Here is a 16,402-nt window from a genome sequence, read left to right as displayed (position 1 = left end):
TCCAACAAGTTAGAAACTATTATACAGGGAACAATGAGAAAGCGTCTTTGCAAAGATATCAATAGCGTATCCCCTTCGAAGTCCTCCTACTTGCACCAAGTAGGCACCAAGGGTTTAAAATCCTGGAGGAGTCTGGAAAAACAAATTTTAAAAGGCATAAGCACCTTCAAGTGAGGTTCATTTAAAATGTCAATTACCTTTATTATTTTGTCCTCCTAAAAGAGGCTAGTGTATAGATCCCTATGCTCTTTCTGTTTGCAACGTCTCATATGGGCACTATGCCACAATGGGGCCTGCATGACAAGGCCCTTTCTGCCTTAACTTCAACTCAAAGTCGTAAGAATGTAAAAATGGACAAAAGTTCATGAAAGCCCCAAAATTTGTCTAATAGGGATCAACAAAAGATGCCAAGAAAAGTCTAACAGCATGAAAAGCAAGCAATCAGCAGTACTTCCTCACAACTCTTACTTGTAGCAAAGAGTTTCAGAGATTTACAGAGTCCATCATACTATCTGTGTAGACGTCAATGGGACCTTTCTACCAGCAATTTCTCCAAATCCTTTCAAAACCTGATGTAAAGCAGTAGCATCCTCTACTTCCCCTGACAAGAAGTTCCACAGCCTTTTACTGAATATCTAAGTAATAACTGTTGTCTGGTTTTGAAACCCTTACCTGCTAAGAACACTTATCTGGTGTCCCTTTAATGTTGCACAAGAAGAATGAACAGTCACTTCCTCTTCACCCTCTCTTATATACATTTTGGACACAACTGTTACGCCCATTCCTGACTTCTCTCAGCTAAGACGAAAAGATGAAACAGTCCTAGCCTATTTAGATGTTCCTCATACGGAAACTATTACATTCCTTTACACCATGCCTGACTCCTCTCATTTTATCTTCTCCATTTCACAGACACAAACCTCCCATCAAGATGAACGAGCTCAGAGTCCAGACAAATATAAAAATAGTTACGACTACAATGTGAACATCTGCAAGATGTGTTGGAATTAATTTTTCAGATGACTCACAGAAGTTCAGAGACAATCACTGTCTATGTCACACAAATTTACCCAAACTCCAGTCTTCAGTCCTTGCTTCTTAAGAGACAAAACTTACATCTAAACTATTTGCAATTTTCAATACAAAAGTAATCACCAGAGGTTACAGTTTATCTTTCAATGACATCCTTTTCAGCACTGAATAGCACAGACTTTATTTCACAAAATAACCTTTCAAACACACGTATTTGGGCAATCCTATATGCTAACAGTCATGCATACATATGTCCCTCTTTCCGCTTCGCATCTACAAAAAAGCGTCAAGAATAGCTAAAAATCAGATAACTAGACCTGATTCTATCCTTTTACTGAAGCATATCTAGAGATCCTATAACTTAGGTAACTTGCAAGTAAGAATTGGAAAGCATTGAGCATATTCCTTTGTTTTCTGACACTAAAATGTTGTAAATGCTATAGTTCTCCAGGTTTCAAAAGAGTTTAGAGGTCTGAAATTAAACCATGCGAGCAATAAAAGTACCCATTGTTGCTTCATTGCCTGCAGAGTTCCTTTTTGTCACTTAAAATGTCTTACATATTTTTCGGTAGATTTGTTATTAACTTAAGCACTGCTCCTAAATCTCTTAAGTTTTAGATTGAACCAAATAATTCAGTTTGACACAGCTCTAGTGCAAAGGACAAAAACAAGTTGTGAGACTGGTTCATCTCAGAAGAGCTCAGATCTTAATGACGACAAAAGTTCTCTATCATGAAGGTTGCTGAAGCTTCACAACATAAATCCTGCTGACTTAAGTTCTTGTACACTACACAACTAAAACTGAATTTAAAAGAAAAATCATCTTTAAAGTTATGCGCTGCTTATACAATGTCATGTCATTTTCAGATTTAAATACCCCTCTGTTCCTGAAAGAGCAGGACAGATGGAAGCAGTTAGAGGAAGAGTTCATTGGAACACATTAACAAGAATTATGCTTAAGCTCCAAAAGACTTTAAAGCAATACAATAAAAACAACGCATGTCCAGAACAAGCAGGCCCAATCTAAAGCAGCAGACCATGTGACTGTCTTAAATGATAAGGCCCTACTTCTCCCTTTAAATGAAGTTGCTGTTGTTGGAGATTAGTCTAAGACATAAGCCTTGAATGACCTCACTAGACTTTTTATTTCACGGACTTGCGAAGAAACAAAAGACTTTGGTGTTGCCTGGAAGTGGACGGGCAAATCTACAACAAAGAAAGCTAAAAACTACTATAGTGTGTAGCACTGTTGATCAAAAGCATGCAATAAATTCCCAACCTATCATCATTCACACAAATAAAGCTCATCTACAATACATTGTAGGTCCTGAGACAGCTCCATCTACAGCAGTTTCCTCACATTTCCTTTTCTGATTGTTGTTCACTCTTCCCTGTCTGGCTTCTAGGTAAGCTCTGGGAAAACAAATGCAAGGATGACTTCCAAGTGACAACGATTTTTGCAAGTACAAAGAAAAATGTTAGCACTAATAATTTTCATCCACTAAGTAATAACTTGAATAAATCATAAGCCTGTTTGCCAATATTAACAAATAGATGGCAAAACAAATCAACACAACTGTGTGGAAATTCCACAGAGGACAAAACTGTCAGATGTCTGGAAGAAACAAGATACCGAGAGCTTTTTGTACATTATTGACGGATGCTATGAACTTTTTAAAAGAAACAAAAAAACCCCAAGCTTCCCAAGTTTATTTCACTGTACAAATAGGAATTTTACTTCCACACACTAACTGACAACCAAAAGAATCTGTTGAAAATAGTGTGAGGGCTCCCTCTTCTGACAGTGCTTTGGACAAACTATAAAGCTGGTCAGCCTGTGTGTATCAGGGTATGTTGTTTCGGAAAGAAAACCTGGCTCACATATACGATATTTATTTCCCATTAATTAAGAAAGCCAGAAGGGTTTTCATCTTAAAGGAAAATGAACTTAAGTCCAAGAAAATGGTAAATATTGTTATTAGAAGGAAATTGATTTGTATCTTACAAGTAGGATTTAAAAATAATGCATATTTTGATTGTGTAGCTTGGAAGGAAACTATCACAATAGGAAACACAATGTAAGACTGATATTAAAGCATTTAACAGATTCATAGATAAGGTCAGCTGTGTCCAGAATCAGAAGATAACAAATGGTACTTTAGAATTTACCAAGCACAGACCTACTGAAGTAATATCTGAATATAGTGGCCTTAAATGAATCACTAAAATGGACATCATTAGACTTGTTGACCCAGCTCCCTTCTAAATCAGACCTCAGAATTCTTGGTTAAGAATGTATTGGAAGTCAGTAGGACCCCAAAAAATAGATATTTGAGAATCATAGACTCTGTTTTAATTTTTCTTTTAATACGTATTTGTTACTATTTCTCTCCTGTTGAGCTGCTGCCCCTCCCTTTGGGCTAATTACTCAAGTCAGCTTTCCTTTCAACCAACCCCCTCAACTTTTGCTGGGCAAACATCACCTGAAACAGCCCCCCAGTTCTCCCAAAACCATAAGATAAACAAGAAAACACACAAGCCAATGGTAAGCCCTTAATCATTAACTCCCAAGTACAGTAACTTCAAAAGCTACACTTCACTAGAATTAGTATACTTAGGTCGTTTACACAGAGGATCTCAATTTTTCACTCAATAGCTGCTCAATTAAGCAGACTGCAAACAGCCTTTGAAGGCAGATGTGTTGCTAACTTACAAAACTTGAACTGTTTGCACATCCCTTAATCATAGAAAAGATTTAAATATCACTCTACAAGATGTATCCCCTACACATGTTCTGTTCACAAAACTCAATATATTCAATAAACAAAGCCAGTGGAAGATTTTGCTCGTGTGGTCTACAAGGAGCCACTGTTCCTTATTTAATACACTGCTGCACACTCTTCACTTTGGTCTAAAATCCATGTTTTGAAACAGCTCTCGTTTCATCTGGGAACCTCACAAATAAATCATCATTCCCAGGTGACAAAAATTGCCTTTTCACCCTCAGGGAAAGATTGATGCCCAATACATAGTTTATTTCCCTATTGCTTGTCTTGTCTCTGGAGAAAGCTGATATTACTCTCCTGTCTGATGACCTCTGAATCTAATCACCTGTAGTTTCCAAACTCCCAGATGCACGATATGAACACATCAGGACGAGCTCAGCTGCATTTGTAGCAGTACGATGCAAATCTCGTACGTTCCTGAGTCAGATTTTAAAATAAATAGTTTGCTTGTACTTTAAAACATTCTAATAGTTTAAATATGTATTCTTCTATAACACAAAAGTGAACAGTTGAATAGGGCAAGTTAATTTTGGCTAGTACAAGGGTCAATAGGAGCAAAGAAGTCAAATGTCCACAGCCTATACTTTCCAGCCATGGCAGCCTGAAAAACAGAGACACCCCCATAGATGAGAGGACGGAGCACTGAACTACCAAGATGGGCAAACACCATAGCTCTCATGGACAGCAATTATGATACCACCAGTATGGTCAATAATGCCATGTTGCACGCAAAACAAAACTCATTCTGTAAAATAGTAGTCTCTACATACAGCAGAAATAGGCAATAGAAAGAACAGTTCCTCTGATCATGAGCAAAGCAGACATCTATTTTAAACATGTGTAACTAACAAAACTAACTTAAAATCAAATTTAGTTTCCACTAAACCTTAAAACAGCTTAGCAAGCCCCTCCCAAGAAAACATGTGTTTTAAAAGCACTGGTGAGCTGGCTGAATTAAAATACATTTGCTGTTGCATCTCATTTAATCTCCCATACTGCTTGAACTAGCATAGTTTCTGATCGTCAGTCAGGATGTACATTAATAAGAGTCCAACTTGCATTTGCCACCTACTATTTATTTTTCTTTTCCATCCTCTTCCAGGAAGGTAACGTGAAGTCATAAAAACCACCCCAGTCTTTCAAAGACTCTACAGCTTAAATTAGTCATCTCAGTACACAGCAAAATTTTACTGCTAGACCAGCAAAGCACAGTGCATACAGACACTGCTGTAATATAACATTAATGTTGTTTGAACAAGTAAAACACTTTTTAAAACAAGAAGCCATTACACTGGAAATACTAATACAATTTCTTAATAAATCTAGTTTTCATTAAACAGAGAAAAGGCACTCATCACCCTACCTTCAGTAACCTTAGTTGTTACTGAGGCATACAAATTATCCACTTAAGTTTTAAAATTAATCCAGTTTATACAGTATAATCATCATTTCAACTGAAGTTACCAGCCAAATAGGTGTCCAAACAGACTATGACTGCAAAACCTTTACTCTTGAAAAGGGAAATAAAGCCAAAAGTATTGAGACATATAGCCAAAACAGTCACTTGTATTTTACTTTTCTTCCCATGTTAAATCAACCTGGTTTACCTTCTCACAGAAGTCTGTAAGAGCTGTGAAATCCCATTTCTTGGAATAAGCAACATTGTATCTCAGTATAGCCTCTTTAAAGAGCACAACAAGATAAAGTTTAGACGCACTTATTAACAGTAAAAAAACCCTTTTATGAAATTTTGTTTTTGAAGGAACAGTACCATCTAGTGGCTAAAACCTGTTACAGAGCCTAACAAAATCCATAAAACTCTATTAATATGATGTGACTCCACGATACTGAATCTTTTAGTTTAGGTTTAGCATTGAATAAGCTTTACTCTACAGGTCTTTCCTCCTAGCACAAAACAAGACAAGGCATGCTTGGATCCGTGTACAACACACAAGCTAAACATTCCCTACCCCATACTTGCCCTCTTTAAAAATATCAAAAAAAAGTGTCCCTCAGCAAAACAGCAGAAATTTTACCAGTTTAGGAACTTAAACAATCAGAACCACAACAAAATGAAATAGGCCCGTTACAACAACCACCCCCTTTAAAAAATTCTCAAGAAAAAAATACCCAATAAAATAGTATTGCCAAGGGAAGTTTGAAGGGCTGTCAGGGAAGCACTATTTATTCTTCTAATGTTTATCTGGAGCTTTTGCATCCTATTCCTTCCCTGCCTTTGGGGTATAATATAAATTATATTATTCTTCACAAAAAACATAATAGCAACTCTAAGCTGCTCCAAAACACAATTCATTAAAAGCTAATGAGAACTATAAATGTTATCAACAGAGCTTCAGTCTCCAAGCTTTACAGACTTCTTTCAGCAGCTTGAATTGTTGCAATTTTAGTGCAGTACACTAGCGTGAACAGTTACTGTTTCAAACTCTCACCTGTGCATGGCCCTACCGTCTGGTTATAGAAAAAGCCTACAAGGCACATTCACCACAAACTAGTAGATACCACTGGACAAAAGCAGATTTGTGCAGACTTAAAAAAGAGAATTCATTTTAATAATACCTAATAAATTCAACGGTAACACTTAAGACTCATTAAGACCCATAATTTATTAGGGACTCCCTTGAACACATTTAAAAAAAAAAAATATCTATTTTTATAACTGATTAAACAAATAGGACTAAGCCAGAATCATGAACAGTACACGGAGAACTTGAACGTACTTACGTGTATATAGACTTCATTTCAAACTGACAAGCTTACCTTCAAATCATGCGAGCAAGTAAATTTGTTAAGTAAGGCAGTTTGGATGAGTTCCCATCGACTTCCAGCAGTTCTATCTCCATTCTTTAAAAGAAAAGTCCAAAACAAAGTCAGATAAAGTTATTCAAAACAGAAATACATATTTACTAATACTTGTCTTCCTTGACGCATTTTTTAAAATAAAGTTTGCTTTATTTGTGAAGTTCTTTAAAAATAAAACACATATTTTGAGTAACTGTGAAGTACTTCTGCAACTTCTAGTCCATTGAATTTTAAGAATTCATTTTTAATTGAAGCATTCACAAAATTCGTGAAGAGCTCTTTTTCACGTATGCAGCACTCTTCCTCCTGCCATCTCAAGATAATAATGTTCAGTACATTCCTTGTGAAGAAAGTGGATTTTGCAGCTAAAACATGACCACAGTTTATAAAATCCATAACTCAAAAATATAAACTAACCTTATAGAAATGTAGTATTAAGAACATGAAGAGCACAGATTATAAAAGCATATTGCTACAGCCAACTCTTGCGTCAACTCAAATTTAAGACATCCTTGGTATTTTTCCTCAACAGAAAGTCTTATTGCCCATTACAAGCAATAATGATATTTCTTATGAGACTACCACAAGGGCAGAGACAATTCACCTTGCCCAAATGGCAACAAAGATCTCATCAACACTTATCTCTGAAACATTAATTAAATTCATTTTACACTGTGTCTGTAAAATTGATAAATGAAAAGACAGAGTATTTCCTAGGAGCTACAAAAATTCTCTCTTCCAGATTCAAGTATCAATAATCATTACCCAGTCTTCACTACAGGATACACTCGCTCATTTTATTCACCACAGTCTAGAGTATTCAGTGGGTATCTTTAAGTGAGTCTCAAGCAGTGACAAGAAACACCAGATGAACAAATCATGAAGGGCCACCTCTACTCTCATCAGCACTGTTTTAACAGAACAGCAGTCAGATACATCTCAATCTATCAGCAATACCTGACAGACTATTGTAATCAGAATGTGGTTACAAACTAATTCACATCTGTTGTCATCCCAAATTGCTTCATACACACACAAAAAATAACATATAACTTATATGGAATATAATTTGATATGCCCCTATAAGTATAGAAATATATACACCATCAAACCAATGGCTAGGTAAAATAATTACTACAAAAGAACAAAAAATCTTCTGCTCTGCCTGAAGCACCATGACCCAGAAAACAGCTTTTCAGACCAGGTACATTAATCTTTTTGATTTTCCAATCCCGTACACACAGTTTGCCAATTGAGCAAATGCAGTAAACTGAAAACTCATCTATATGTAAACAAACTTACTTGATTACAGACCTGTAAATACTCTGTCTTACCTCATCCTCTACAGGGTATAAATTTTGTTCTGAGCAGGGCATTTTAACATGTTTGTTGTCCCACAAATCTTTGTAGTGAGTTGGAAAAGGTTTAGGCACCTCTCCTTCCCTCAAGAGATCCACCTGCAACACAGAAGGAGGGGGAAATAAAGCACAGGCTCTACTTTAAAGTTTTTAAATGGAAGAAATGAAAAGCAAGCAAAAGCAGTTTTAAAAAGCTCTGATCTATAAAAAACCTTTTTGGAAAGAGGAAAGCTACAGACTGACCACAGATGGATGGATATTCATTCAGAAAACACACCACCTGTTACTCTTATGTTATACTTGGTGAAAGTGAACCTTATCATTTGACCTCTTGAAACACTCAACACATGCAATTATTTTATGTCAAATTATCAGCTCAAGACTTCCTCTCATTTATGAATTTAAGTAACTACATAGTTTCAGCCAAATATTTTCAAAATGTAGTTTCAAATGTAACCATAGTCATGTGCAGAAATAACACTGAAGAGGATGAGAAATCATAGATATAGCAATATTTCAAGTTTACTCCACAGAATATCAGGAATGTAAAAATAAATAACATGACATTCTTGAAGACTTAATCTGCTATACAGCCTTCTGGCAGCACTGACTCTCTCAGAATTTGCATTTAAACTTGATGTGCTTTTCTTTTGTTTGGGATTTATCCATGACCCTACAAGTTTCTGTCCACATGTTTTATTTCAACAATAATTTGACTGCATACTACTCCAAAGAATTTAGATCAAATCTGAGCTATTTGCCCTTAAGTGCAGTGTTAAAATTGCTAGAAACATCTCTTCATTCTTTGTCTTTTTCATATCTTGAATATCTTGAGCCTTTCGTATATTTTGAACTGAAAACAGAATTATTAATAACATGAAAATGTTGAAGTACAAATTTTACTTGCAGACTTATTTAAATTCCCACAATTTACAACTTCAAACAAGTACGTACACACACACACCTACGACCTATGCAAAAGAAAAATACTTGTCCCTAACAAGCCAGAGGCAGTAAAACCATAATTACATTTCTTCTGGATCTTAATATCATAATTCTCTGCATCAGCAAAGTCAATTTTCAAGAAAATCAGTTGCCCCAGTCTGCTCACAAGGAATGGCAAAGAAAGATCTCCACAACCTGCTAATACTATAAGACTAACATTTGGCATTTCATATTATTGAACAATTCAGTAAGAAATTTGATTTCAGGTAACACAACGAATTATCGTACTCTGACGGTTACTGTATGATTGGCTGAGGGTCGCAGATGGGGAAGACGGGCCCCACACATAGGCATTCTTCTCATCTCTTCAATTGGCGTCCCAAACCATTTCTTATTCATTGGAAGAGGAGGTGGCATATATTTAGCAATCTTCTTTCCTGGCCTCTGGGGTTTGAATTCACACTTTTCTTTCCTGCTGTCAAAATAAAATACGTTGAGACATTTTATTCCCACTGAAAAACCTGGTAGGCAAATGCATGAATTTCCACTCCAGGGTTTCATTTATACCAGTCAGTGTATTTGCTAGCCTTTGCTGTGGCCCCAGGCCAAAGCTTTATTTGGGGTAAACCCCTTCCACCACCAGCCTCCTCCCCAGCACACACAAGCACGTGATGTCTACGAAAACACTCTTCTCTACAGGCTAATAAACACTTTCACAGAACTGGAGTTGGTTAGCAAAGCAAGGTTTTCCTCTACAGAGTCATGCTCTTTCTCAACAGCATGTGTTTATCCAGGGACACAAGACAGACTCATTTGTCAGGACACCCTCTACAGACTCTTCTCAACTGTTAGAATACAAACATGTGCATGCACAGGTGCACATATTCCTTCTTCAAACTTAAAAAAAACAAACCCAAGAAACTTCTTAATCATCCTTCTCACTAGGGTTGTATTTTTCATGCCAGGCATACAATATTTGCAACGAAAGTAGAAATTCAAAAGTAATAGAAAAAAAAAACCTTGCAAAATTCAGATACATGGAAGAGCAGATGACCTAATCCTCTTCAATGATTAAGGTATTTGCATGGATCTGAGATATTTTGGGGAAGAAAAACCTGAACCTCCTCTATGTTTGATGTAACATACCAGATGTTTCTCATGCAAGAGAAAGTTCTCAGAGTAAATGCGAAAAGTTAAAAGCCTACACTTTGAGGTACTGCTTAGACCTCTAAATTCCCCTTACAGGACTGACTCCACCCTTGGATAAAGATGTTGCCGAACCTGTTTGCTGTGTCCTATATATATATATATATATATATACTGGCCTATGCCAGTATCTTCAGGTGCAGACAATGCCTCCAACCTGGCTGATCACATGCAAATGGTGTAGCCACATCGGCCTGACACTGGGTACAAGCCCATCTGAGAGCCAAAGGATAATTCTGGCATAGCATTACTGATGACTGAAATCTGTTTGATATGCTACTGCCTCTTTCTCCACAATTTAAGATCCAAGTAATTCTACTGTCTGCTGTAGACCTGGTCTAACAAAATCAGGATGAAAGCTTTAGGATTTTCTAATTGCTCTCTTACGCACTATTGAGAACACCAGTATTTTGCCTGACACTGTGGTTTATAATCTTCATCTCATCTTGTTCAGGCTCAAAAAAAAAAAAAAAGGAAACAACCCTCTACAGCCTCATACTCTACCTTACTAATTATTTTGTAAAGCACTGCTAGGATTCCCATCTATCTACACAGCAAAACTTTTGCATTAGTTTCCCTTCTCCAACATGGATTTACCGTAACACACAATGCTCTACCACTCACAAACACAAGCCTCAAACCTCTGCTGCTTTGTTTCAACAGCAATTCATTTAAATTAGTGATCCATCCATTTTTCCTAAAAACTACCTTTTTTTTTTCTTTCAAAATCCACTTTCAGCCTACTCGTCTCTTAAGATTTCTCAGTTGCAAGCTCCCACTGCTAGTTAGCCACCCTCTGCCACCCACTTGTTAATTTCCTTGAAAGGTATGGTTTGTGCTGCTCTTCACATCCAGAAAGGACCTCACAGTAAAGATGTTCAGAATTGCTTTCTTGCCCTACTTTAAGGACTCCAGTCTACCAAGATAATTGTTTATTACACCAACACACATGGTCCTCTTGTTTCTACTTCCTCTTTTGCTGTTTATTCACTTTCTCAGCTCCCACTAAAATCTAAGCTCTTCAGAGCAGAGATTATCCTTTCATCCTTACACAACATCTAGCATACAGAGTCTTGGGTCATGCTCAGGGCTTCTGTTTCCATTGCTGCAATGTGTCATCACCAGTCCTCCTCTCTTCCAAATTACACATAAAGCCAAAGAAAACCCTGAAAAACACACACACACATCTCTACAACTGCTTTCAAGAGTGAAATTTTTCACGTCTATTCCAATCAAAGCATCAGCAGCACTGATGCTTCAACAAAACAGATCTTAGGTTTTTTGACAGATTAAACTAAAAAAAAAGAAAACATCAGTTTCCTCAAACATTCTGAATGAAATAACGAGCACTAGAGCTACACTTCATAAAGCACTCCTGTACTGCCATTTGAAATGAAGGGGCAGACAGAACACTACCTTTTCTCCTCAGCTTTAGGTATCCTCATAAAGTGAGAGGTGATTTTGGAGTCCCTCTTTATACTCTGTTTTGCACCTTTGCAGTCTGATGACGGAGCAGGAGAGATCCCAGGTGACTTTGTATGCAGACCATCCTCTTTAACAGAATTATCTATTTCCTCAAAGCTTTCACAGCCCTTAGCAGAAAAACGTGACTTTCTTGACTCCAGTTCAGTATCCCCATATTGAATTCTAAAAGACTTGTTTACGGATTTTGACATATTAATCTCCTCGCGCTCATCAAGAAATGGACTCGTTTCTTCATCAGCCTCTGACCCATGACAGCTATTTTTAGAATTATCTACATCCATTGGTGACTCCGGTTCACTTTCTTTCTCAAAAGCAGGTGAATCCCCTGAACAGCTTGGATATCTGCTCAGTTTCCCAGGACCTCCAAGATTAGATATGCAAGCATCACAACCAGCATCTGAAAGTGGACTTTCCGGAACTACATCCCCTCCTTCTTGTTCGCCTTTTAAAGAGGCAGAATCGCAGCTCTTCAGCTTCTGTGAATTGCATGAAGCCACTTGTCCATCTGTCTCAGTGTCTTTTGAAGAAGGTTTTGTATTTCCCATTTTCAAAGACCGGCCTGATGACAATTTCCTCTGAGTCCAATTATCACCACTTTCTTCACAGCCCCTCTGAGCCTGCTTGCCAGTTTTGTGCATCTGATCAATGTTGGCGTTTTTAAAGAGGTCTCCAGACTGCGTCCCCTTCACAGGCTCTGTGTTCAAGAATGGATCTTTGTCGGCAGCATCCCAGTTGTACATGCTACCTGTCTGAGGCAAATTTACATGCTTTGCACCAACTTCCACAGATATTTTTGAATAATTTTGCTGACAAATATTCTCTAGCTTTTTCCTATCATGCTCACAAAAGTTCTCTTTTTTAATGGAAGTCATCTTGGGATTTGCTTCAGTATTGTTATTAATTTTGCTGTGTAAGCTGTGGAAGAGAAGTAAAGGAATTCAATGTTTTGGAATTGAATGTCTTATCTCCAAATTAAATTTCTGTGTATACATATATATTTTTTTTAAAGGAATGATTGCAAACATACAATAGAAACTACAGAACTTTACCCACTGTACTCTGTAAGTAAGCTCTACTGGGATCAACAAGTTTTACTGCACTGGGGGGTACAGCTCAATAACAGCCTATGTCCACTTAAAGGCTCCAAAGGATGATGCTTACCTTAGAAATCTATTCCAGTGACTCATTATCCTTATTTTCAAATCTAAACAGTATTAAGCTGTTATTTAGATGTTTTCTTCAGATGAGAAAAGTTAGAAGTTATGATAAAGTCCTCCTTAACTTTCATTTTAATCAGTTAAATACAGTGAGCAAGGAAATCAATGGTTTTGTAGCCATTCCCTCAGAGCTACAAATTCATCTTTTAGAAGAGCAGGACGCAGTAATCCATAGCATCAAAAACACCCTATTACTTCCTTACATTTATAAGCAGCCCTTGACACTTCAAAAAAAACACAAGACAGAAGTATAAAACATATTTAGAACTGATACGGAAAATTAAAAGACACATTAGGTGAATTATTTTTAAAGATAAAAACAACCCAATTTCCTAATGTCCTGTGCTGTCACACACAAAGAACAGAAAGAAATGTGTCCTAACAGTCACACAGGGAAATGAAGCGAGTGTTGTATGACCAGCTGATACTTCTCAAGAAGACATTGGGAAGTCATTTCACACTTACGTACTAATTTTTGCATCAGTGTATCAATAAAGAAAAATACTTAGATGCCATATGAACATGAAAAAAAATATTATTAGTCTCAGTGAACATATTGCTCTCAACAACACCTTCTCCTTAATGTTTTGTTACAACATTGCATATAACCAATGGAAAATAAGCATGCTAAACTCTGTACCTCTGATCATTGCCCAGTTTCCCATCTACACTAAGCAGAAATATACACAATTATCACACAACTGAACATCTTAATAGATTCCTTTAGGCATTAATCCTCTCCATGAATGTTAACAGATCCTCTTCTAAAAGAGCACTCTGGATAAAGAGATAGCATTCACACCTTCACCACTACAGAACAAAAAGAAAAAAAAAAAAAGTACTTGGAGCAACAGATGACAGCTTGGAACTTCACCCATAGGAATATTATTTGAAAACAAAAGGATTTTAGAGGGTTTTATGTTATGATAATTTAATTCCCCATCTATACATTTGTTCCTGCACTGAAAATTCTGATGGACAAAAATGAAAGTTATGTTACTGCTGCATCTCAATGAAGGATTGTTTAAAGGTACTGGCAACACCTGTTGTCAACTTAAGATGAGAAATCAACTGTAACACAAAGACAGCTTTCAAATTCAAACAAATTAAAATTACGATGTCAACTGCAATAGAAAGACATGTGAAGAAGCATTTACACAACTAACCTGCTGCTTGAAAATGACTAGGCGGTAATCTGTCAGCAACGCTGGAGCAGGGCATATAAAAGCAATATTCTTAACATGAATCTTTTAAAAAAAAATCTCTCCTTAAGCATCCTCTTAATATCTCTGCTTTACTGCAACCTATAAGCCTGCAATTGAGCCTTCTGTACTTTTGTATTAATCACTATCACAAGTTTTCATAGTTTATCTTAAACATTTCAACACCACTATGGCTTTCAATTTATATTTGTTAACCACTATCAATGAAAAATAAACGACCACATTTACAATTGCAGTTATAGAAAGGTAGTATCTGATACTCCTCTGCACCAGATAGTTAAGCTCTTCGGAGTTTAATTTTAATGCTGCTTTGCAAACATTGCTCCTCACAGACTACGTTAGCAGAAAATATCAAACTCTAGCTGGCGTCATTCAGCAGCAAAACATTTTTATAACACCTTTCACAGAGTAACTTAAATGCACATGTGAGCACCTGTAAATTCTGGTCCAAATTAAATTAAATTGCACATGCACTACAATCACAGCCCAATGACACAAACCAAAACAGACTTTTGGCTGTAAATTAACAATGCTACTGTGAGTTGAATGCAGGACTGTCAGTCAAAATCTGTAACTGTTATTGCCCCACGTTAAACAAAAATAAAAGCAGAGCTGTTTACTGAGGACATAGACTGATATTACAGCTAACTTGATCTAGTGCTTGGCTGCCACTGGAAGCAGCAGTCCCACTTCGCCTTCGCTTGCAGCAGGTTCCCATCTTTTTCTTTGCAGGAGGAAGGGTATTTAGTCACCTAAACAGTGAGGTGCTTCAGGAAGCTAAGTCAGCAAAAAAGTTTGGTTTTGGGGGGGTTAGGGGGAGGGGTGGGAGATTAGTTAGCTTATTTTAGTGGAAGTCCATCAGTCAGTTATACTCAAGAGGACGAGCCAAGGTAAGGAAAGCAGCAGAAATGGGGTTGCCTTTTATTCAGTAGCTAGCTGTAACATCAACCTGCATCTTTAGCTCCCCACAGGCCCACTCAAGGAACACAACTTTTGGATAGGTATGCTGTACATTTTACCTTTTGGACTCAGTTGTCTTGGGTCCTTTATTCTCCAACCAAGTGGTAATCGTCCGTTGTTTACAAACTGAAAAACCACAGTTCACTACATTATTACAGGAAACATGATAAAACTACAACATGATTGCATATGAATAAGATAACTTGTACTGAATGAAGATAAAAACACCTCAATTAAATCCTCATTATAATCTCTACTATAGGGAGCATCCAGACACCAACACTATTAACACGTGACGCAATGTTTAATTTGTATCAGTCAGCAGCGATAGCTCCTGTAATAATCTTTATAAACACCGGGCATGATGTGGGGTCTTTTTGTTACCCAACATTTTTTTATATGGTTAAAAACACACAGTGAATGTCTAGATTAAAAAAAAAAAAAAAAAAAGGCAACTTAGAGATGATAATGAGAGCTGTAAATTTCAATTACCACCATCACTACAGTCAGCCCTGAAATCTACTTCTGCTGAATTTTGGAATGAAGAGGCAAGATGACATAACTTAAACAAAATTAACAGCTAGGCATCTCAGAAGAACCAGCTGAGAACCTTATTTGTATATAGCATACTGTGAAACATGAGACTTAATATAAAGATTGTACAGCTTAGAAGTGACAAGTGCCGAGAAAAGGACAATTTTCCCCCTCCATCCATAAACAATTTGTAAAGCCTATCAATGCTTACTACCCTAAACAGCAAAAAGTGAAGGACGCATTTTTTCCAGATTTACTACCAATGACACAACTCCACTGAATGTGATCAGTCTTATCTCTGTGACACTGCAGTTTAGACAAGCTTTCAACAAAACAGCAGCACACAAACCAATTATGTAGGGACTTGAGGGGGGAATGGGGAGAAAAGACTCAAGGCAGTTATTTCACAACTGGAAAGCAATAATGTTAGCGTAAGAAGGGTTCTTCTGTTTTGCTTTGTTTTTTTAAAAGTAATTCTGAAAATGTGGCAACTGGCCTCAGTTGCCTTTCTTTCCATTTGCTGAGAGAAGTTGTCCACCTGCCACTGCTGACCGTGCAAGGTGTTTACTCACTGCTTAAAACTGGGTAGGCAAAATTTGTAGTTCCCCTATTGAAACAGTAGTTTTGCAGAACTTAAAAAACAGTACAGCAGATCGCGATATTCAGATTAACAGACACTACTGAAAGACTCAGCATTTTGCTGCAAATGGAGGCTGTGTAACTTGTGGCATAGGTAGCTGAAGCCATAGGTAACTTAAGAGACATTGTTTCATAAATGATTTCCCTAAATTCAAGGCTTAAAACACTTTTCCACAGCTGGTTATTAAACATCCTCA

The 16,402-nt window shown here is 37.0% G+C and overlaps 1 protein-coding gene across 1 annotated transcript in view; it reads right to left on the bottom strand.

Moving 5' to 3' along the window:
• PARG (poly (ADP-ribose) glycohydrolase) overlaps positions 1-15,150 on the bottom strand; it is a 66,604-nt gene extending 51,454 nt beyond the window's left edge. Inside the window, exons 1-7 of the mRNA XM_010072479.1 lie at positions 15,092-15,150; positions 11,564-12,547; positions 9,230-9,413; positions 7,973-8,095; positions 6,597-6,680; position 5,555; positions 5,426-5,499 (exon numbers count right to left, since the gene is read on the bottom strand). Of these exons, the coding sequence (XP_010070781.1) occupies positions 5,426-5,499; position 5,555; positions 6,597-6,680; positions 7,973-8,095; positions 9,230-9,413; positions 11,564-12,504 (1,407 nt within the window). The 5' untranslated portion in view covers positions 12,505-12,547; positions 15,092-15,150. The remainder of the gene's footprint in view (positions 1-5,425; positions 5,500-5,554; positions 5,556-6,596; positions 6,681-7,972; positions 8,096-9,229; positions 9,414-11,563; positions 12,548-15,091) is intronic.
• Between the last annotated feature and the right edge of the window lie 1,252 nt (positions 15,151-16,402).

This window comes from Pterocles gutturalis, unplaced genomic scaffold, assembly GCF_000699245.1.
Source record: "Pterocles gutturalis isolate BGI_N339 unplaced genomic scaffold, ASM69924v1 scaffold11597, whole genome shotgun sequence".
In the NCBI taxonomy this organism is placed as follows: Eukaryota; Metazoa; Chordata; class Aves; order Pterocliformes; family Pteroclidae; genus Pterocles; species Pterocles gutturalis.
Note: the sequence above shows the minus strand (reverse complement) of the source record. Positions and strands in the feature narration are given on the sequence as shown.